The following is a 21,651-nucleotide window of genomic DNA, read 5'->3' as shown; positions in this document are numbered from 1 at the left end:
GACCCCTGAACTCTGTGCGATACTTACTCCTCCTGACCCCTGCACTCTGTATGATACTTACTCCTCCTGACCCCTGCACTCTGCGCAATACTTACTCCTCCTGACCCCTGCACTCTGTATGATATTTACTCCTCCTGACCCCTGCACTCTGCGCAATACGTACTCCTCCTGACCCCTGCACTCTGCACGATACTTACTCCTCCTGACCCCTGCACTCTGTATGATACTTACTCCTCCTCACCCCTGCACTCTGCGCAATACTTACTCCTCCTGACCCCTGCACTTTGTATGATACTTACTCCTCCTGACCCCTGCACTCTGCGCGATACTTACTCCTCCTGACCCCTGCACTCTGCGCGATACTTACTCCTCCTGACCCCTGCACTCTGCACGATACTTACTCACGCTGACCCCTAAACTCTGCGCGATACTTACTCCTCCTGACCCCTGCACTCTGTGTGATACTTACTCCTCCTGACCCCTGCACATTGTATGATACTTACTCCTCTGACCCCTGCATTCTGCGCGATACTTACTCCTCCTGACCCCTGCACTCTGCGCGATACTTACTCCTCCTGACCCCTGCACTCTGTGTGATACTTACTCCTCCTGACCCCTGCACTCTGCGCGATACTTACTCCTCCTGACCCCTGCACTCTGTGTGATACTTACTCCTCCTGACCCCTGCACTCTGCGCGATACTTACTCCTCCTGACCCCTGCACTCTGCGCGATACTTACTCCTCCTGACCCCTGCACTCTGCGCGATACTTACTCCTCCTGACCCCTGCACTCTGTGTGATACTTACTCCTCCTGACCCCTACACTCTGTGCGATACTTACTCCTCCTGACCCCTGCACTTTGTGCGATACTTACTCCTCCTGACCCCTGCACTCTGTGCGATACTTACTCCTCCTGACCCCTGCACTCTGTGCGATACTCCTCCTGACCCCTGCACTTTGTGCGAAACTTACTCCTCCTGATTCCTGCACTCTGTATGATACTTAGTCCTCCTGACCCCTGCACTCTGTGCGATACTTACTCCTCCTGACCCCTGCACTCTGTATGATATTTACTCCTCCTGACCCCTGAACTCTGTATGATGTTTACTTCTCCTGACCCCTGCACTCTGTGATAATTACTCCTCCTGACCCCTGCACTCTGCACGATACTTACTCCTCCTGACCCCTGCACTCTGTATGATACTTACTCCTCCTGACCCCTGCACTCTGCGCAATACTTACTCCTCCTGACCCCTGCACTCTGTATGATACTTACTCCTCCTGACCCCTGCACTCTGCACGATACTTAGTCCTCCTGACCCCTGCACTCTGCGCAATACGTACTCCTCCTGACCCCTGCACTCTGCGCAATACGTACTCCTCCTGACCCCTGCACTCTGCGCAATACGTACTCCTCCTGACCCCTGCACTCTGCGCGATACATACTCCTCCTGACCCCTGCACTCTGCACGATACTTACTCCTCCTGACCCCTGCACTTTGTATGATACTTACGCCTCCTGACCCCCACACTCTGCGCAATACGTACTCCTCCTGACCCCTGCATTCTGTGCGATACTTACTCCTCCTGACCCCTGCACTCTGCGCGATACTTACTCCTCCTGACCCCTGCACTCTGCACGATACTTACTCCTCCTGACCCCTGCACTCTGCGCGATACTTACTCCTCCTGACCCCTGCACTCTGTGTGATACTTACTCCTCCTGACCCCTGCACTTTGTATGATACTTACTCCTCTGACCCCTGCACTCTGCGCGATACTTACTCCTCCTGACCCCTGCACTCTGCGCGATACTTACTCCTCCTGACCCCTGCACTCTGTGTGATACTTACTCCTCCTGACCCCTGCACTCTGCGCGATACTTACTCCTCCTGACCCCTGCACTCTGTGTGATACTTACTCCTCCTGACCCCTGCACTCTGCGCGATACTTACTCCTCCTGACCCCTGCACTCTGCGCGATACTTACTCCTCCTGACCCCTGCACTCTGTGTGATACTTACTCCTCCTGACCCCTACACTCTGTGCGATACTTACTCCTCCTGACCCCTGCACTCTGTGCAATACTTACTCCTCCTGACCCCTGCACTCTGTGCGATACTTACTCCTCCTGACCCCTGCACTCTGTGCGATACTCCTCCTGACCCCTGCACTTTGTGCGAAACTTACTCCTCCTGATTCCTGCACTCTGTATGATACTTAGTCCTCCTGACCCCTGCACTCTGTGCGATACTTACTCCTCCTGACCCCTGCACTCTGTATGATATTTACTCCTCCTGACCCCTGGACTCTGTATGATGTTTACTTCTCCTGACCCCTGCACTCTGTGATAATTACTCCTCCTGACCCCTGTACTCTGCGATACTTACTCCTCCTGACTCCTGCACTCTGTATGATACTTACTCCTCCTGACCCCTGCACTCTGCACAATACTTACTCCTCCTGACCCCTGCACTTTGTATGATACTTACGCCTCCTGACCCCTGCACTCTGTGCAATACGTACTCCTCCTGACCCCTGCACTCTGTGCGATACTTACTCCTCCTGACCCCTGCACTCTGTGCGATACTTACTGCTCCTGACCCCTGCACTCTGTGCGATACTTACTCCTCCTGACCCCTGTACTCTGCGATACTTACTCCTCCTGACTCCTGTACTCTGCGATACTTACTCCTCCTGACTCCTGCACTCTGTATGATACTTACTCCTCCTGACCCCTGCACTCTGCGCAATACTTACTCCTCCTGACCCCTGCACTTTGTATGATACTTACTCCTCCTGACCCCTGCACTCTGCGCAATACTTACTCCTCCTGACCCCTGCACTCTACATGATACTTACTCCTCCTGACCCCTGCACTTTGTATGATACTCCTCCTGACCCCTGCACTCTGCGCGATACTTAATCCTCCTGACCTCTGCACTCTGCGCGATACTTACTCCTCCTGACCCCTGCACTCTGCGTGATACTCCTCCTGACCCTTGCACTCTGTGCGATACTTACTCCTCCTGACCCCTGCACTCTGTGCGATACTTACTCCTCCTGACCCCTGCACTCTGTGATAATTACTCCTCCTGACCCCTGCATTCTGTATTTTGTGGGTGTGGCTACGAAGAAGGGGTGTGTGGTTTTGTGGGTGTGGTTATAAAAATGTTATTTTTAAAATCTGGTAACCTTACTTTAAGACAGAGTGAACTTATTCTGTTTGCCCTGACCTGACCTACCCTCCCCCCCTACACAGATGTACACTTACCTGGATCCAACAGCCACGCCCTCTGGTGTTTGTTTACATCCTGGCCTCACCTGCACATCACAGCCCAATAGACTTCTATGGAGCTGTCTTCCTTCATCTCCAGCCATGGTCACGGGCTCATTGAAGTGTGTGGGGGCTGTAATATGCAGGCTAAGGATGAGCTGCGGCATGTTCGCACAACCCACGTGCAGAGCCTGCCAGGAAGTTGGCACTGTGCTGATCACAGGCAGTGAGACATTGTCCCGATGCGCGGCTGCAGAGATCAGGAAATGTCTCACTGCCTGTGAATAGCACAGTGCTGACTTCCTGGCGGGCTCTGCATGTGGGCTGTGCAAACACACCGCAGCTCAGCCTTAGTACAGGCGCAGTCAGGAGAGTCAGACTTGCAGTGCTGGATGTAAACAAACACCTGAAGTCACAGCCATTGGATTGAGGTAAATATACATCTGTGGAAGGAAAGGGCGGGGCAAAAAGAATAAGTGCTCATTGTCCTACAGTGCACTTATCTTTTAAATGTCAGCAGTGTCAGTATTTGAATATGACCTGGTATCAGCCTCTTGCAGTCCCTGTACAGCAGAGCTGGAATATGAGAGGAAGGAGCAGTACAAGGAGCCAGTTAGTTCATGTGCTGACAAGAAGCATGCTGATAGGAGGAGAAAGCAGAGTGACAGCGAGATGAACTCTTCCTTACCAGCCAGTCACAGGCTGGGGTGGGTCCAGGATGACCTGGGCCTAGAGAAAAGGAGTTGGATGAAATTGACCATTAGGGATGAGCTTCGAGTTCGAGTCAAACTCATGTTCGACTCAAACATCAGCTGTTCGCAAGTTCGCCGAACAGTGAACAATTTGGGGTGTTCGCGGCAAATTCGAATGCCGCGGAACACCCTTTAAAAGTCTATGGGAAAAATCAAAAGTGCTAATCTTAAAGGCTTATATTCATGGTATTGTCATAAAAAGTGTTTGGGGACCTGGGTCCTGCCCCAGGGGACAAGGATCAATGCAAAAAAAAATTTTTAAAACGGCCGTTTTTTCGGGTGCAGTGATTTTAATAATGCTTAAAGTGAAACAATAAAAGTGTAATATCCCTTTAAATTTTGTACCTGGGGGGTGTCTATAGTATGCCTGTAAAGGGGCGCGTGGCGTGGTGGGTCCCCCGAAATTCCATACCAGGCCCTTCAGGTCTGGTATGGATTTTAAGGGGAACCCCGCGCCAACATTTTTTAAAAAAACGGCGTGGGGTCCCCCCAAAAATCCATCCCAGACCCTTATCCGAGCACGCAACCTGGCAGGCCGCAGGAAAAGAGGGGGGATGAGAGAGCGCCCCCCCCTCCTGAACAGTACCAGGCCACATGCCCTCAACATTGGGAGGGTGCTTTGGGGTAGCCCCCCAAAACACCTTGTCCCCATGTTGATGAGGACAAGGGCCTCATCCCCACAACCCTGGCCGGTGGTTGTGGGGGTCTGCGGGTGGGGGGCTTATCAGAATCTGGAAGCCCCCTTTTACAAGGGGACCCCCAGATCCCGGCCCTCCCCCCTGTGTGAAATGGTAAGGGGGTACAAAAGTACCCCTACCATTTCACAAAAAAACTGTCAAAAATGTTAAAAATGACAAGAGACAGTTTTTGACAATTCCTTTATTTAAATGCTTCTTCTTTCTTCTATCTTCTGTCTTCCTTCTGGTTCTTCTGGTTCTTCCTCCGGTGTTCTTGTCCGGCATCTCCTCCGCGGCGTCGGCGTCTTCTTCCCTTCTTCTCCTCAGGCTGCTCCGCATCCATGATGGCATGGAGGGAGGCTCCCGCTCTTCTCTTCATCTTCTTCTCTTCATCTTCTTTTCCGGGATCTGGGGGTCCCCTTGTTAAAGGGGGCTTCCAGATTCCGATAAGCCCCCCGCCCGCAGAACCCCACAACTACCGGCCAGGGTTGTGGGGATGAGGCCCTTGTCCTCATCAACATGGGGACAAGGTGTTTTGGGGGGCTACCCCAAAGCACCCTCCCAATGTTGAGGGCATGTGGCCTGGTACGGTTCAGGAGGGGGGGCGCTCTCTCGTCCCCCCCTCTTTTCCTGCGGCCTGCCAGGTTGCGTGCTCAGATAAGGGTCTGGTATGGATTTTTAGGGGGACCCCACGCTGTTTTTTTTTTTTTTTAATTTTGGCACGGGGGTTCCCCTTAAAATCCATACCAGACCTGAAGGGTCTGGTATAGATTTTGAGGGGGACCCCACGCCATTTTTTTAAAAAAATTTTGGCCGGGGTTCCCCTTAATATCCATACCAGACCTGAAGGACCTGGTATGGAATTTAGGGGGACCCCCCACGTCGTTTTTTTCAAATTTTGGTTCGGGGTTCCCCTGTGGGGAATTCCCATGCTGTTTTTATCAATGAACTTTAATGTGTATTGTCGGACCGGCAATTCATTAATAGCCGCGAGTAGTTTTAAATGACTTTTTTTCCTTTGAAATGTCATTTTGCTGTCAGACTGATCTAAACACGGGAAACATGCGCCCCTTTACAGGCATACTATAGACACCCCCCAGGTACGAAATTTAAAGGGATATTACACTTTTATTGTTTGACTTTAAGCATTATTAAAATCACTGCTCCCGAAAAAACGGCCGTTTTTAAAACTTTTTTGCATTGATCCATGTCCCCTGGGGCAGGACCCGGGTCCCCAAACACTTTTTATGACAATAACTTGCATATAAGCCTTTAAAATTAGCACTTTTGATTATTCATGTTCGTGTCCCATAGACTTTAACGGTGTTTGCGTGTTCGAACAAATTTTTTGCCTGTTCGCATGTTCTAGTGCGAACCGAACAGGGGGGTGCTCGGCTCATCCCTACTGTCCATGTTACTGAAGGCACCTAGTGGCAGAAAAGAAGTACTGCGGGGGGAAATCTCTGGCATGAAAGTGAATATTGTAACAAACACAATTTGTTTTGTTTTTTTTGTTTTTTTTTTATCTTTTATTAGGCTATTCATTTTTTGTACTTGATTAGCTTCAGTGGGGTGCAAAAACAGTAGACCCCTAATGTCTTCTTTAAGGGGACCTGTTTTATATGGTATGTTATTACATAGGGGGGCATTAGCTACCTATATGATAGACGTAAAAATTACAAAACAAATATAGTAACACACTGTAAAAAAAAAATTATAATAATTTTAAACCACCCCATACTCCCACTAGTGTGTAGAAACATCAATGTTTACAAGAGCGTGGCAAAGCACAGCCATTCACTTGTATGACAGGCTGTACACGGCACCTGGAATCAGGAAATTACAACAGGCATTTAAAATCTAAATACTGTAATTCTATTGTTATGTATTACAGAGATAAAAGAGCCATGTTTTCAAAACCTCAACCTCCCAGCGTGCCGGAGGATGTAGCAAAGCTCTGCCTTTCCTGCTCTACTTTGTGTTGGAAGACTGAACATTGTGTGCAGATACAGACACCTGCTGATTACTGTGTATTCAAACCAGATCAAATGCATATAAACAAGTATTATAATATAGTTGGTGCAGCGGTATAATTACTGTGACCGATGAGATTACAATGAGTATATCATACCTCCCAACTTTTTGAGATGGGAATGAGGGACACCTATCAGCAAAAGTATGTAGGTATAGGACACCCCCCTGCCACGCCCCCTTAAAGGAGAATTGTACAAAAAAAAACAAGATTGGTTGAACCCACAAGTCCTTTTTTACCACTACTATTCCTTTATATTGTCTTTTGGAATTTTCAGATGCAGCAATTTAGAAATTGGATGAAAGGTTTAGCTTTGGAAAACACTTTTTGATAGATAAAAAGTGCATTTTATATACATCTATAGAGATCAGACCAAAATGAGGGACAAATGAGGAGGAATGAGGGACAGAGGGACATTCCTCCAAATCAGGGACAGTCCCTCCAAATCAGGGACAGTTGGGAGCTATGAGTATATGCTGTAAATAAATACCAAAAAAATAAAATGCTACAAAAGGTGCCAATAGTGAAAAAGTTACTTAAAAGATAAATTACAATATATGCATTGTGAAAAAAAATCCACTTTTCATTAAATGAAATACAATGTGATATGTTGTTGTTTCCACATAGGGGTCGACTGATTATCAGAGCGACCGATTATCGGCGGCTGATATTCACCTTTGTTGAAGCATAGATTAGAGGTCAACCGATATATCGGCCGATATTTGGCTTTTTTTACTTAATCGGCATCGGCTGATTGTGCTGATAAAAAAAGCCGATTATAACTTCAGCGGGACTTGCAAATGACTTCTGTAATAGAAGTCAATTGCAAGTTGTCTGAAGTTTTCTTCTCTCCTCCTCTGGGCAGCCTGCCAAGTCTGATAAGAAGATACATTGTATCTCTTCGGGTTCTTTTATCAATAGACTGAACTCCATGGAGAAGTTCTCAGTTTAACCATTTAAAGACTAAATCTTTTCTGACACTTGTTGCTTACAAGTAAAAATCCTGTATTTTCTGCTAGAAAATCATTTAGAACCCCCAAACATTATATATATTTTTTCTAGCACCCTAGGGAATAAAATAGCGGTTGTTGCAATATTTTATGTCACACGGTATTTGCGCAGCGGTCTTTCAAACGCAATTTTTTTTTTAAAAAATACACTAATGAAATAAAAAAAAAAAAAAAAAAAAAGCAGTAAAGTTAGCCCATTTTTTTTCGTCCAAAAGTTTTGATTACCTGTTTTTGTGTATTTAATATTTAAGATAGTTATTTTTTTTTTTTAATCTAAATTATACATACAAGTGAACTGATTGGAGGTTTGTTTTGTTTAATAAATGTTTAAATATAAAAAATTTTCTGTAAAAAATTTTCTGTATCACTTATTACTGCTTTCACACTGGAGCGGGCATGCGTTGACGGTAAAACGCTGTTAGTTTTAGCGGAGCTTTACCGTCATTTTAGCGGCGCTATTCGGCTGCTAGCGGGGCGCTTATAACCCAGCTAGCGGCCGAAGAAGGGGTTAAATGCGCTCCTGAAGCGCTGCTGCCGAAACGCTTTGCAGGTGCTTCGGCAGCGGTGCGCATTCATTTCAATGGGCAGGAGTGGTGGAGGAGCGGTATACACCGCTCCAAAGATGCCGCTTGCAGGACTTTTTTTTAACATCCTGCCAGCGCATCGCCTCAGTGTGAAAGCACTCGAGCTTTCACACAGACTGCAGGGGAGCCGTTTTACAGGCGCTATTTTTAGCCCAAAAGCACCTGAAAAACGCCCCAGTGTGAAAGGGGTCTAACTGTTAGATTTTATGCGATGAAGGGAAAATCGGCCTAATATATCGGCCCAAAAAAATCGGCATCATATATCGGCCATCGGCCACCACGATTTCTAAATATCGGCTTTGGCATCGGCCAGAGAAAAACCCATATCGGTCGACCTCTAGCATAGATATCAGTCACAAACTTATCGATGGTACCGATATTGCTTCAAGGGGTTGTACCGGGGCGATGCATGCAGCTGCCAGCATCACCCCGATACCGTTCTTTAGAGCGCACGGTCAGCTTTACAAGCAGTGAGAGGGGGCACCCCCCCCTCTTCTGCCACTCCGCCTGGGTCTCCCGTCCCCCCAGGAGGCCTGAGCAACCAGCCGCCATGTCCGCCGGCTGGCTGAAGACCCGAAAAAAAGCCAGATCAGCTTTGTTCGGGTCTCGGATCTAGTAACCTGGAAGCGATGTCATGACATCACTTCCGGATTAATGGCATCCTAACGGCACCACTTTAAAAAAATAGAAAGCCGATCTTGACGTTTTGAATACTTTCAAGTGCAGAGGAGGGGTTTGGGGTCCCAGATCCCTCCATAAAGAGTACCTGTCACTGTCTATTACTGTCACAAGGGGTTTACATTCCTTGTGATAGCAGTAACAGTGATAAAAAAAAACTTAAAAGGACAGTGTAAAAATAGGTTTACATCTACAGAATATCAGCTGTCGGCCTGAAAGGCATCCGAAAAGTCATTATCGGTCCTGAAAAAATGATATCGGTCGACCCCTAGTTCCACATTTTCAAACTGTGCTCTTCTAAGGCCACTATACTCAATCAGGTGTACTCTCACATATACTGACGGACCTCAGCAAGCAATAGGAGGTCACAAAACGTTTTTTAATACTAAAGCAGCTATCCCGTGGACTCCTGCTTGATATGAATGTTCAAAGATCCACTTCAAAAACCACTGGTATCTTCAGCTTTACTAGATCAATTGCCATATAAGCTCATAAAAAACATAAACAGCTCATAGTGCTCACTGGAGAATTTTTTAAAGCATTAAAAAGAGAATTGAACTTATAATTGCACAGAAAAAATACAAGCGCTCCAAATAATAAGAGCCGAGTCCGTTGCAGTCCCTGCTGTTCACCTGTCAGTCTGCGGTGATGTCAGAAGCCACACCGCATCCTCCGGACTTTCTCAAAGGTGGGCTAGATTGACTGCCCACCGCATTAAGAACACTGAGCTGCCACCCATCACTATAGCAAAGTATAAACAAACTGTGGACTTCCCTAAGTGCCGGTTCATACTGATGCGGTGTGGGATTTGCAGAAATTCCTGTGCCTTTCCCACACCGCATCAGGGGGGAGAGATCGGATGGCAGCAGCTCTGTGGGCTGGATGTGTAGTGCTCACAGCGTTCTGCAATACTCTGCAATACCCAGCGATACTCTGCAACACCCTGCAATGCCCCGCAATACTCTGCAATGCCCCGCAATAGTCTGCAATGCCCCGCAATACTCTGCAGTACCCCGCAATACTCTGCAATGCTCTGCAATACCCAGCAATACTCTGCAATATCCTGCAATGCCCTGCAATACTCTGCAACACCCCGCAATACCCTGCAAAACCCTGCAATGCCCTGCAATACTCTGCAATGCCCCGCAATACCCTGTAATACTCTGCAATACTCTGCAGTACCCTGCAATACCCTGCAATACCCCGCAATACTCTGCAATACCCTGCCATGCTCTGCCATACCCAGCCATACTCTACCCAACCATACTCTGCCATACTCTGCAATACCCAGCCATACTCTGCAATACTTGGTGATACCCAGCCATACTCAGCCATACTCTGCCATGCTCAGCCATACTCTGCCATACTCGGCTGTATTCGGCCTCTGTATGTGGCCAGGCTGTGGAAGTCTCACACATGTGATATCGCCGTACTCAGGAGGAGTAGGAGAATCTATTTTGGGGTGTCATTTTTGGTATGTACATGCTATGTGTTAGAAATATTGTATAAATGGACAACTTTGTGTTAAAAAAAAAATGCGTTTTAACCACTTCCCGCACGCTGCCCGTCATATGACGTCCTTGACTTTGTGCGGGGATATCTGAATGATGGGTGCAGCTACAGGCATCAATCAGATATCAGCTTTTTCAGCCGGCGATTCCCTACACCATAAGAATGATCGTAGCGGCTGTTCCGCTGCTTGATCGTTCTTACTGGAGGCGAGAGGGGACGTCCCCCCCTCCCGCCGCCCTCAGGTGCTTCTACCGACTCACCGCTACGATCGAAGCCAGGATCTTTTTTTTTTTTTTTTTTTTTAATTTTATTTCAGACTTCCCAGCCTAGAGGTGAGATGTGGGGTCTTATTGACCCCATATCTCACTGTAAAGAGGACCTGTCATGCCATATTCATATTACAAGGGATGTTTACATTCCTTGTAATAGGAATAAAAGTGATCAAAAAATTTATTGGAAAAAAGCATCAAACTAAAATAAATAAAGTAAAATGAACAATAAAAAAAAATATATTTTTTTTCCCCTGTGTCCCCGTGTGCTTGCATGCAGAAGTGAACGCATACGTAAGTCCCGCCCACATATGAAAATGGTGTTCAAACCACACATGTGTGATATCGCTGCGATCGGCAGAGCGAGAGCAATAATTTTGACCCTAGACCTTCTCTGTAACTCAAAACATGTAACCAGTAAAAAATTTTATAGCGTCGCCTATGGGGATTTTTAAATAGCGAAGTTTGGCGCCATTCCACAAGCATGTGCAATTTTGAAGGGTGACATGTTAGGTATCTATTTACTCAGCATAACTTCATCTTTCACATTATGCAAAAACATTGGGCTAACTTTACTGTTTTTTCTTTTTTTAAAGCACAAAACTGTTTTTTTTTCCAAAAAAAACGCGTTCGAAAAATTGCTGCGCAAATACCGTGCGAGATAAAAAGTTGCAACGACCACCATTGTATTCTCTAGGGTCTAGAAAAAAACATATATAATGTTTTGGGGTTCTATGTAATTTTCTAGCAAATAAATGATGATTTCTACATGTAGGAGAGAAATGTCAGAATTGGCCTCGGTGCTCCAGAACGCCTGAAAGTGCTCCGTGCATGTTGGGCCTCTGTATGTGGCCACGCTGTGTAAAAGTCTCACACATGTGGTATCGCTGTACTCGGGAGTAATAGCAGAATGTGTTGTGGGGTGTAATTTGTGCATATGCTGTGTGTGAGAAATAACCTGCTAATATGACAATTTTGTGAAAAAAAAAAAAAAAGAAAAAAAAAATCTTGATTTTGCAAAGAATTGTGGGAAAAAATGACAACTTCAAAAAACTCATAATGCATCTTTCTAAATACCTTGGAATGTCTTCTTTCCAAAAAGTGGTCATTTGGGGGCATTTGTACTTTTCTGGCATGTTAGGGTCTCAAGAAATGAGATAGGCCGTCAGTACTTCAGGTGTGATCAGTTTTCAGATATTGGCACCATAGCTATTGGACTCTATAACTTTCACAAAGACCACATAATATACACCAATTTAGGTGATTTTTACCAAAGATATGTAGCGGTATAAATTTTGGCCAAAATATATGAAGAAAAAATTAGCAAAATTTTATAACAGAAACGAAGAAAAATTCATTTTTTTACAGAATTTTCGGTCTTTTTTATTTTATAGCACAAAAAATAAAGAACCCAGTGGTGATTAAATACCACCAAAAGAAAGCTCTATTTGTGTGAAAAAAAGGACAAAAATTTCATTTGGGTATAGTGTTGCATGACTGAGTAATTGTCATTCAAAATGTGAGAGCACCAAAAGCTGAAAATTGGTCTGGTTATTAAGGGGGTTTAAGTGCCCAGTGGTCAAGTGGTTAAATTGTATTGTAATTGTACTGTCTGCCCTCATGTCGTAAAGTGCTGCGCCAACTGTTGGCGCAATGTAAATCCTGTATAATAATAATATTAACCGCTTGCCGACCAGCCGCCGTCCTTGTACGGCGGCAGGTTGGCACGACCGATAGCGGGGGACATGATGCGCATGGCCAGTGGTCACGATGACCACCGTGACCAATGTCTCTGTACATTGTTGCATTTATCTTTCCCTTGATCCTAACTAGTCTTCCAGTTCCTGCCACTGAAAAACATCCCCACAGCATGATGCTGCCACCACCATGCTTCACTGTAGGGATGGTATTGGCCAGGTGTATGAGGCTTGTCATTCAGGCCAAAGAGTTCATTTAACCAGAGAATTTTGTTTATTAAGGTCCGAGTGTCCTTCAGGTGCCTTTTGGCAAACTTCAGGCAGGCTGTCATGTGCCTTTTACTGAGGAGTGGTTTCCATCTGGCCACTCTACCATACAGGCCTGATTGGTGGAGTGCTGCAGAGATGGTTGTTCTTATGGAAGGTTCTCCTCTCACCACAGAGAAACGCTGGAGCTCTGTCAGAGTGACTATTGGGTTCTTGGTCACCTCCCTGACTAAGGCCCCGGTCGCTTAGTTTGGCCAGGCGGCCCGCTCTAGGAAGAGTCCTGGTAGTTCCAAACTTCTTCCATTTACGGATGATGGAGGCCACCATGCTCATTAAGACCTCCCATACTGCAGAAATTTTTCTGTACCCTTCCCCAGATCTGTGCCTCCATACAATCCTGTCTCGGAGGTCTACAGACAATTCCTTGGACTTCATGGCTTGGTTTGTGCTCTGACATGCACTGTCAACTGTGGGACCTTATATGGACAGGTGTGTGCTTTTCCAAATCATGTCCATTCAACTGAATTTACCACAGGTGGACTCCAATCAAGTTGTAGAAACATCTCAAGAGTGATCCCAGGAAACAGAATGTACCTGAGCTCAATTTTGAGTTTCATAGCAAAGGCTCTGAATACTTATGTACATGGGATTTTTTTAGTTTTTTATTTTTAATAAATTTGCAAAGATTTCAAACAAACCTCTTTCACGTTGTCATTATGGGTATTGTTTGTAGAATTTTGAATAAAATAATGAATTTAATCCATTTTCGAATAAATCTGTAACAAAACAAAATGTGGAAAAAGTGAAGCGCTGTGAATACTTTCTGGATGCACTGTACAGCAACCTACCAGCCCCTCCCACTAGTCATGAGCTTCCTGCATTGCATAGAGAAGCATAGAGACACAGTGAAGACATTACTCTGTCTAAAATAAGGTATGTAATGAAAACAGATTGTATTTAAAAATTATTAACATGTTGAGGGGGAGAAAAGGAACCAGGAAAGGAAAATATAAGCAAATCAAAGTTCAGGATTCTGATAAGAGATATGAAATGATAAGAGAACTCTATTGGAAGGGTAATTACATAGTTACATAGTTAGTTAGTCAGGTTGAAAAAAGACACAAGTCCATCTAGTTCAACCAAAAATATACATTCCCATATAGTAATAGAATGCATTAACCACTTGCCGACCGCCGCATGTGCATATACGTCGGCAGAATGGCATGGACAGGCAAATGGGCATACAGGTACATCCCTTTAAATTTGCCGCCGTGAGCTCCGTGAGTGTGATCGTGGGTCCTGTAGACTTGATGTCCCCGGGGATACCCGCGATCGTCCCTCGGAGAGGAAGAACAGGGAAATGCTGATGTAAACAAGCATCTCCCCGTTCTGCCTAGTGACACTGACACTGATCACAGCTCCCTGTGATCGGGAGCGGTGATCAGTGTCGTGTCACACGTAGCCCATCCCCCCCACAGTTAGAATCACTCCCTAGGACAGACTTAACCCCTGCAGCGCCCCCTCCTGGTTAACCCCTTCACTGCCCGTCACATTTACACAGTAATCAATGCATTTTTAATCGCACTGATCGCTGTATAAATGTGAATGGTCCCAAAATAGCGCCAAAAGTGTCCGATCTGTCCGCCATAATGTTGCAGTCACAATAAAAATCGCTAATCGCTGCCAACATTAATAAAAAAAAAAAAATATTAATAAAAATGCCATAAAACTATCCCCTATTTTGTAGACGCTATAACTTTTGCACAAACCAATCAATAAACGCTTATTGCGATTTTTGTTTTTTTTTACCAAAAATATGTAGAAGAATACGTATCGGTCTAAACTGAGGGAAAAAAAATGTTTTTTTATATATTATTGGGGGATATTTATTATAGCAAAATGTAAAAAATAATGCGTTTTTTTTTTTCAAAATTGGTGCTCTTTTTTTGTTTATAGCGCAAAAAATAAAAACCGCAGAGGTGATCAAATACCACCAAAAGAAAGCTCTATTTGTGGGGAAAAAAGGACGCCAATTTTGTTTGGGAGCCACGTCGCATGACTGCGCAATTGTCGGTTAAAGCGACGCAGTGCCGAATCGCATAAAGTGCTCTGGTCTTTGGCCAGCCAAATGGTGCGGGGCTTAAGTGGTTAATAACCCTGTTCCCATTCTCTTCCATTCTGTTAGTGTAAATGACAGAAGGATAATAAACTGAGCTGAAGTATAAGTACATTTATATATCTGTCAAAGGTATTTTTTACGTTATAAATAAAAGCTACATTTTATTGGTTTGGTCTTGATGTGTGAGCCGCACATCCTATTTATATTGATAAATTGGATAATTTCCCTCTGACCTTCAAGTCTAATCATCATTTTTTTTTTCTCTGCAGTTCCAAGTTTTACACAGCTCTGCTGAACATGACAGCGAAGTTAGTTTCTGGAGTGATAGCTGGTAATGCTCTGGTCATTGGGATCTCCAGTGGAAAGCAGATTTTGGCCAGGATGTCTCGGTGACCATCAAATGTCTGTTCGGATTTTGTGTTTTTTCTTTGCAATCAGATGGGACGATTTAGGAAACAGATCTGCAGATTTGTGCTAGATTACTTTGATCAAGTGTATTCAAAAGAACTTGGAGACCACTGGCATACTGTCCGGTAAGTAAAATGTACTCAAAACAGAACTACACCACATATGAGTACCACAAACCAAAAACACGATTTAATCCATTTTTAACCACTTCAGCCCCGGAAGATTTTACCCCCTTCCTGACCAGAGCACTTTTTACAATTTGGCGGTCATGCAATGCTGTACCCAAACAAAATTTGTGTCCTTTTTTTCCCCACAAATAGAGCTTTCTTTTGGTGGTATTTGATCACCTCTGCGGTTTTTATTTTTTGCGCTATAAACAAAAAAAGACTGACAATTTTGTCCCCATTTTTTTTAAAAATACAAAATATTTTACAGCGCACACATACAAGAATGACATTTCCTGCAAGGCTAGTTAAACACACCTGAACATATTCAAAACTTTGTCGCAGTAAGTGGGCTTAGCACTATATGACCATGTAGTGTGACCAAAGCCCCGTATTTTTTGAATATGTTCAGGTGTTTTTAACTAGCCTTGCAGGAAATGTCATTTTTGTATGTGTGCGCTGTAAAATATTTTGTACTGTTTGTAGGTCTTATAGCAGCACCATCTTGAATTTAAACGCATTGTAGGGTGTGCCCCCCAAATATGTTCTTGCATTTAAAAAAAAAAACACATTTCTTCATCAGTTTAGGCCAATATATATTCGTCTACATCTTTTTGGTAAAAAAAAATCGCAATAAGCGTATATTGATTGGTTTGCGCACAAGTTATAGCGTCTACAAACTATGGGAAAGATTTATGGCATTTTTATTATTTATTTACTAGTAATGGCGGTGATTTGCGATTTTTTTTTTTTTTTTTTGCAGTACTGCAACATTGCAACGGACAGATTGGACACTTTTGACTCATTTTTGGGACCATTGATATTTAGAGTATACAGCGATCAGTGCTATAAATATGCACTGACTACTGTGTAAATGTAACTGGTAGGGAAGGGGTTAACACTAGGGGGGCGGTCAAGGGGTTAAATGTGTGTTCCCTAGATGTGTTCTAACTGTAGGTGGGATAGAACTGACTGGGGGAGGAGACATATTGTTGTTCCTACTTGTAGTGCGCCGATTTCGTCATTGGTGTATGTGCTGTGAGGAAACGAACCACCGTGCCGTTTTTTCCCCCAGTATGTGCCATGACTAATGGCTCCCGCTCGCATGCGTGGGAGTGACCTCACGCGGCCATCTTAAGTATCAATGGGTAATTCATGTAGTCTTTTCTTCATGGAATCCACTTGCCCTTAGCACAGGCATACAGGCAGGAGGGCGTGCTTATCTGAGAAAGCCCCTCCTCCAGACGAAAGAAAAAGATGCAAGACTCCTGGGATGTACGAGATCATTCTGGCCTAGGCCACAAACTGGAAAAAAAACCTGAAGAAATTAAAAAAAAAAAAAGGTTGAAATGAGTAAATAAAATATAACTTCATATCTATTTGCTAAGGCTAGCAGCTTAAGGGATAAAAAGTAGTTAAGGTAGAACTATAGGCAAAACTTTTTTCTTTATTTTGGATAGAGAAAGGGAGGGTCATAACCCTTTTCAGTTTATTTTTTGCCATCTGTGTCCCATTGGGGGGGGGGGGATTTCCCTTCACTTCCTGTCCCATAGCCAAACAGGAAGTGAGAGGAAATCCCTGCAAATTAGGGGAATCCCTAGGGGACCTCCCCCAGGTCACCAGAACTAGTGTGCACATTGGAAGATTTCCCCTCTATTACTTTTCTGGGGACAACCAAAAATTTGGGATTTTCTTTTACTTTCACTTTCACCAATAATGGTAAACACAGGACAAATCGAGAGAGTGAATCTCCATAATGGGGGCACAGACAGCAATAAAACCTGACCGGTGTTCTAATCCCTCTCCGATCTATCCAAAACTAAAAAAAAAGTTTTGACTTTAGTTGTACTTTAATGTTGATTTAGAGAGTTTAGTTCCACTTTAATCATCCAGTTATGCATTAGGGAAGCCAGGTGTTGGTCTGAAAGGCTGAACTAACAGATAGGAAAAGAAGGCTCTGCAGCAGTGGTTCTCAACCCGGAACGGTTAGTTACTCTGGAGCCCTGCACTCTGTGCATTACTTACTCCTGACTCCTGCACTCTGTGCATTACTTACTCATACCTCCCAACTTTTGAACTTCAGAATGAGGGACACTTGAGGAAGGAAGTAACCTTGCATAGCGCGCTGCGGCAAATGTGGGCGTGGTCAAACTTTTGACAGTGGGAGGGGCTTAATGGGCATCATTAAACAAAACTTGGGCTTCCTTGTATCTATAAAATATGCTTTTATTATTGTTCCACAAGCAAGAGTCTCATGGATACATACATACCCCAGCACATTCATTTAAAAAAAAGGATAAAAGAATGCAGTGTTTGGAGTGCATTACGTACAAAGTGCAGGGTTGTAGGATGAGCTATATACAGAGTGCAGGGTTCTGGCATGAGCTATATACAGAGTGCAGCGTTGTAGGATGAGCTATGTACAGAGTGCTGCGTTGTAGGATGAGCTATGTACAGAGTGCAGGGTTCTGGCATGAGCTATGTACAGAGTGCAGGGTTCTGGCATGAGCTGTGTACAGAGTGCAGGGTTCTGGCATGAGCTGTGTACAGAGTGCAGGGTTCTGGCATGAGCTGTGTACAGAGTGCAGGGTTCTGGCATGAGCTGTGTACAGAGTGCAGGATTCTGGCATGAGCTGTGTACAGAGTGCAGGGTTCTAGCATGAGCTGTGTGTGTACAGAGTGCAGGGTTCTGGCATGAGCTGTGTACAGAGTGCAGGGTTCTGGCATGAGCTGTGTACAGAGTGCAGGGTTTTGGGGTGAGCTGTGTACAGAGTGCAGGGTTCTAGCATGAGCTGTGTGTGTACAGAGTGCAGGGTTCTGGCATGAGCTGTGTACAGAGTGCAGGGTTCTGGCATGAGCTGTGTACAGAGTGCAGGGTTCTGGCATGAGCTGTGTACAGAGTGCAGGGTTCTGGCATGAGCTGTGTACAGAGTGCAGGGTTCTGGCATGAGCTGTGTACAGAGTGCAGGGTTCTGGCATGAGCTGTGTACAGAGTGCAGGGTTCTGGGTTGAGCTATGTACAGAGTGCAGGGTTCTGGGATGAGCTATTAACAGAGAGCAGGGTTCTGGGGTGAGCTATGTACAGAGTGCAGGGTTCTGAGATGAGCTATGTACAGAGTGCAGGGTTCTGAGATGAGCTATGTACAGAGTGCAGGGTTCTGGGATGAGCTATGTACAGAGTGCAGGGTTCTGGGATGAGCTATGTACAGAGTGCAGGGTTCTGGGATGAGCTATGTACAGAGTGCAGGGTTCTGGGATGAGCTATGTACAGAGTGCAGGGTTCTGAGATGAGCTATGTACAGAGTGCAGGGTTCTGAGATGAGCTATGTACAGAGTGCAGGGTTCTGGGATGAGCTATGTACAGAGTACAGGGTTCTGGGATGAGCTATGTACAGAGTGCAGGGTTCTGGGATGAGCTATGTACAGAGTGCAGGGTTCTGGGATGAGCTATGTACAGAGTGCAGGGTTCTGGGATGAGCTATGTACAGAGTGCAGGGTTCTGGGATGAGCTATGTACAGAGTGCAGGGTTCTGGGATGAGCTATGTACAGAGTGCAGGGTTCTGGAATGAGCTATGTTAAGAGTGCAGGGTTCTGGCATGAGCTATGTACAGAGTGCAGGGTTCTGGCATGAGCTGTGTACAGAGTGCAGGGTTCTGGGTTGAGCTATGTACAGAGTGCAGGGTTCTGGGATGAGCTATTAACAGAGAGCAGGGTTCTGGGGTGAGCTATGTACAGAGTGCAGGGTTCTGAGATGAGCTATGTACAGAGTGCAGGGTTCTGAGATGAGCTATGTACAGAGTGCAGGGTTCTGGGATGAGCTATGTACAGAGTGCAGGGTTCTGGGATGAGCTATGTACAGAGTGCAGGGTTCTGGGATGAGCTATGTACAGAGTGCAGGGTTCTGGGATGAGCTATGTACAGAGTGCAGGGTTCTCAGATGAGCTATGTACAGAGTGCAGGGTTCTGAGATGAGCTATGTACAGAGTGCAGGGTTCTGGGATGAGCTATGTACAGAGTGCAGGGTTCTGGGATGAGCTATGTACAGAGTGCAGGGTTCTGGGATGAGCTATGTACAGAGTGCAGGGTTCTGGGATGAGCTATGTACAGAGTGCAGGGTTCTGGAATGAGCTATGTTAAGAGTGCAGGGTTCTGGAATGAGCTATGTGCAGAGTGCATTGTTCTGGGATGCGCTATGTACAGAGTGCAGGGTTCTGGAATGAGCTATGTACAGAGTGCAGGGTTCTGGCATGAGCTATGTACAGAGTGCAGGGTTCTGGCATGAGCTATGTACAGAGTGCAGGGTTCTGGCATGAGCTGTGTACAGAGTGCAGGGTTCTGGCATGAGCTGTGTACAGAGTGCAGGGTTCTGGCATGAGCTGTGTACAGAGTGCAGGGTTCTGGCATGAGCTGTGTACAGAGTGCAGGGTTCTGGCATGAGCTGTGTACAGAGTGCAGGGTTCTGGCATGAGCTGTGTACAGAGTGCAGGGTTCTGGCATGAGCTGTGTACAGAGTGCAGGGTTCTGGCATGAGCTGTGTACAGAGTGCAGGGTTCTGGCATGAGCTGTGTACAGAGTGCAGGGTTCTGGCATGAGCTGTGTACAGAGTGCAGGGTTCTGGGATGAGCTATGTACAGAGTGCAGGGTTCTGGGATGAGCTGTGTACAGAGTGCAGGGTTCTGGGATGAGCTGTGTACAGAGTGCAGGGTTCTGGCATGAGCTGTGTACAGAGTGCAGGGTTCTGGCATGAGCTGTGTACAGAGTGCAGGGTTCTGGCATGAGCTGTGTGTGTACAGAGTGCAGGGTTCTGGCATGAGCTGTGTGTGTACAGAGTGCAGGGTTCTGGCATGAGCTGTGTGTGTACAGAGTGCAGGGTTCTGGCATGAGCTGCATTCAGAGTGCAGGGTTCTGGGGTGAGCTGCATTCAGAGTGCAGGGTTCTGGGGTGAGCTATTAACAGAGAGCAGGGTTCTGAGATGAGCTATGTACAGAGTGCAGGGTTCTGGGATGAGCTATGTACAGAGTGCAGGGTTCTGGCATGAGCTGTGTACAGAGTGCAGGGTTCTGGCATGAGCTGTGTACAGAGTGCAGGGTTCTGGCATGAGCTGTGTACAGAGTGCAGGGTTCTGGCATGAGCTGTGTACAGAGTGCAGGGTTCTGGCATGAGCTGTGTACAGAGTGCAGGGTTCTGGCATGAGCTGTGTACAGAGTGCAGGGTTCTGGCATGAGCTGTGTACAGAGTGCAGGGTTCTTGCATGAGCTGTGTGTGTACAGAGTGCAGGGTTCTGGCATGAGCTGTGTACAGAGTGCAGGGTTCTGGCATGAGCTGTGTACAGAGTGCAGGGTTCTGGCATGAGCTGTGTACAGAGTGCAGGGTTCTGGCATGAGCTGTGTACAGAGTGCAGGGTTCTGGCATGAGCTGTGTACAGAGTGCAGGGTTCTAGCATGAGCTGTGTGTGTACAGAGTGCAGGGTTCTGGCATGAGCTGTGTACAGAGTGCAGGGTTCTGGAATGAGCTATGTGCAGAGTGCAGGGTTCTGGAATGAGCTATGTGCAGAGTGCAGAGTTCTGGGGTGAGCTATGTACAGAGTGCAGGGTTCTGAGATGAGCTATGCACAGAGTGCAGGGTTCTGAGTTGAGCTATGCACAGAGTGCAGGGTTCTGGGATGAGCTATGTACAGAGTGCAGGGTTCTGGTATGAGCTATGTAAACAGTGCAGGGTTCTGGAATGAGTTATGTGCAGAGTGCAGGGTTCTGGAATGAGTTATGTGCAGAGTGCAGGGTTCTGGAATGAGTTATGTGCAGAGTGCAGGGTTCTGGGATGAGCTATGTGCAGAGTGCAGGGTTCTGAGATGAGCATATATACAGTGTGCATGGTTCTGGGATGAGCTATAATACAGGGTCCAGGGATCTGAGATGAGCTATATACAGGGTTCTGGGATGAGCTATATACAGGGTGTAGGGTTCTTGGATGAGCTATATACAGGGTGTGCAGGATTCTTGGATGAGCTATATACAGGGTGCAGGGTGCTGGGATGAGCTATATACAGGGTGCAGGGTTCTGGGATGAGCTATATACAGGGTGCGGGGTTCTGAGACGAGCTATATACAGGGCACAGGGTACTGGATGAGCTATATACAGGGTGCAGCAGAGGCGTAATTAGAACCTTCAGGGGCCCTGGTGCAAGAAACCATGAAGGGCCCCCC

At 46.0% G+C, this 21,651-nt stretch overlaps 1 protein-coding gene across 3 annotated transcripts in view; it reads left to right on the top strand.

Moving 5' to 3' along the window:
* NSUN3 (NOP2/Sun RNA methyltransferase 3) overlaps positions 1–21,651 on the top strand; it is a 187,938-nt gene that overhangs the window by 97,879 nt on the left and 68,408 nt on the right. For all 3 annotated transcript variants that reach the window (XM_073616996.1, XM_073616995.1, XM_073616997.1), the window contains exon 2: positions 15,145–15,408. In XM_073616996.1, coding sequence (XP_073473097.1) covers positions 15,314–15,408 — 95 coding nt within the window. In that variant the 5' untranslated portion in view covers positions 15,145–15,313. The remainder of the gene's footprint in view (positions 1–15,144; positions 15,409–21,651) is intronic.

Source organism: Aquarana catesbeiana, linkage group LG02 (genome assembly GCF_042186555.1).
Source record: "Aquarana catesbeiana isolate 2022-GZ linkage group LG02, ASM4218655v1, whole genome shotgun sequence".
NCBI classification, from domain to species: Eukaryota; Metazoa; Chordata; class Amphibia; order Anura; family Ranidae; genus Aquarana; species Aquarana catesbeiana.
Note: the sequence above shows the minus strand (reverse complement) of the source record. Positions and strands in the feature narration are given on the sequence as shown.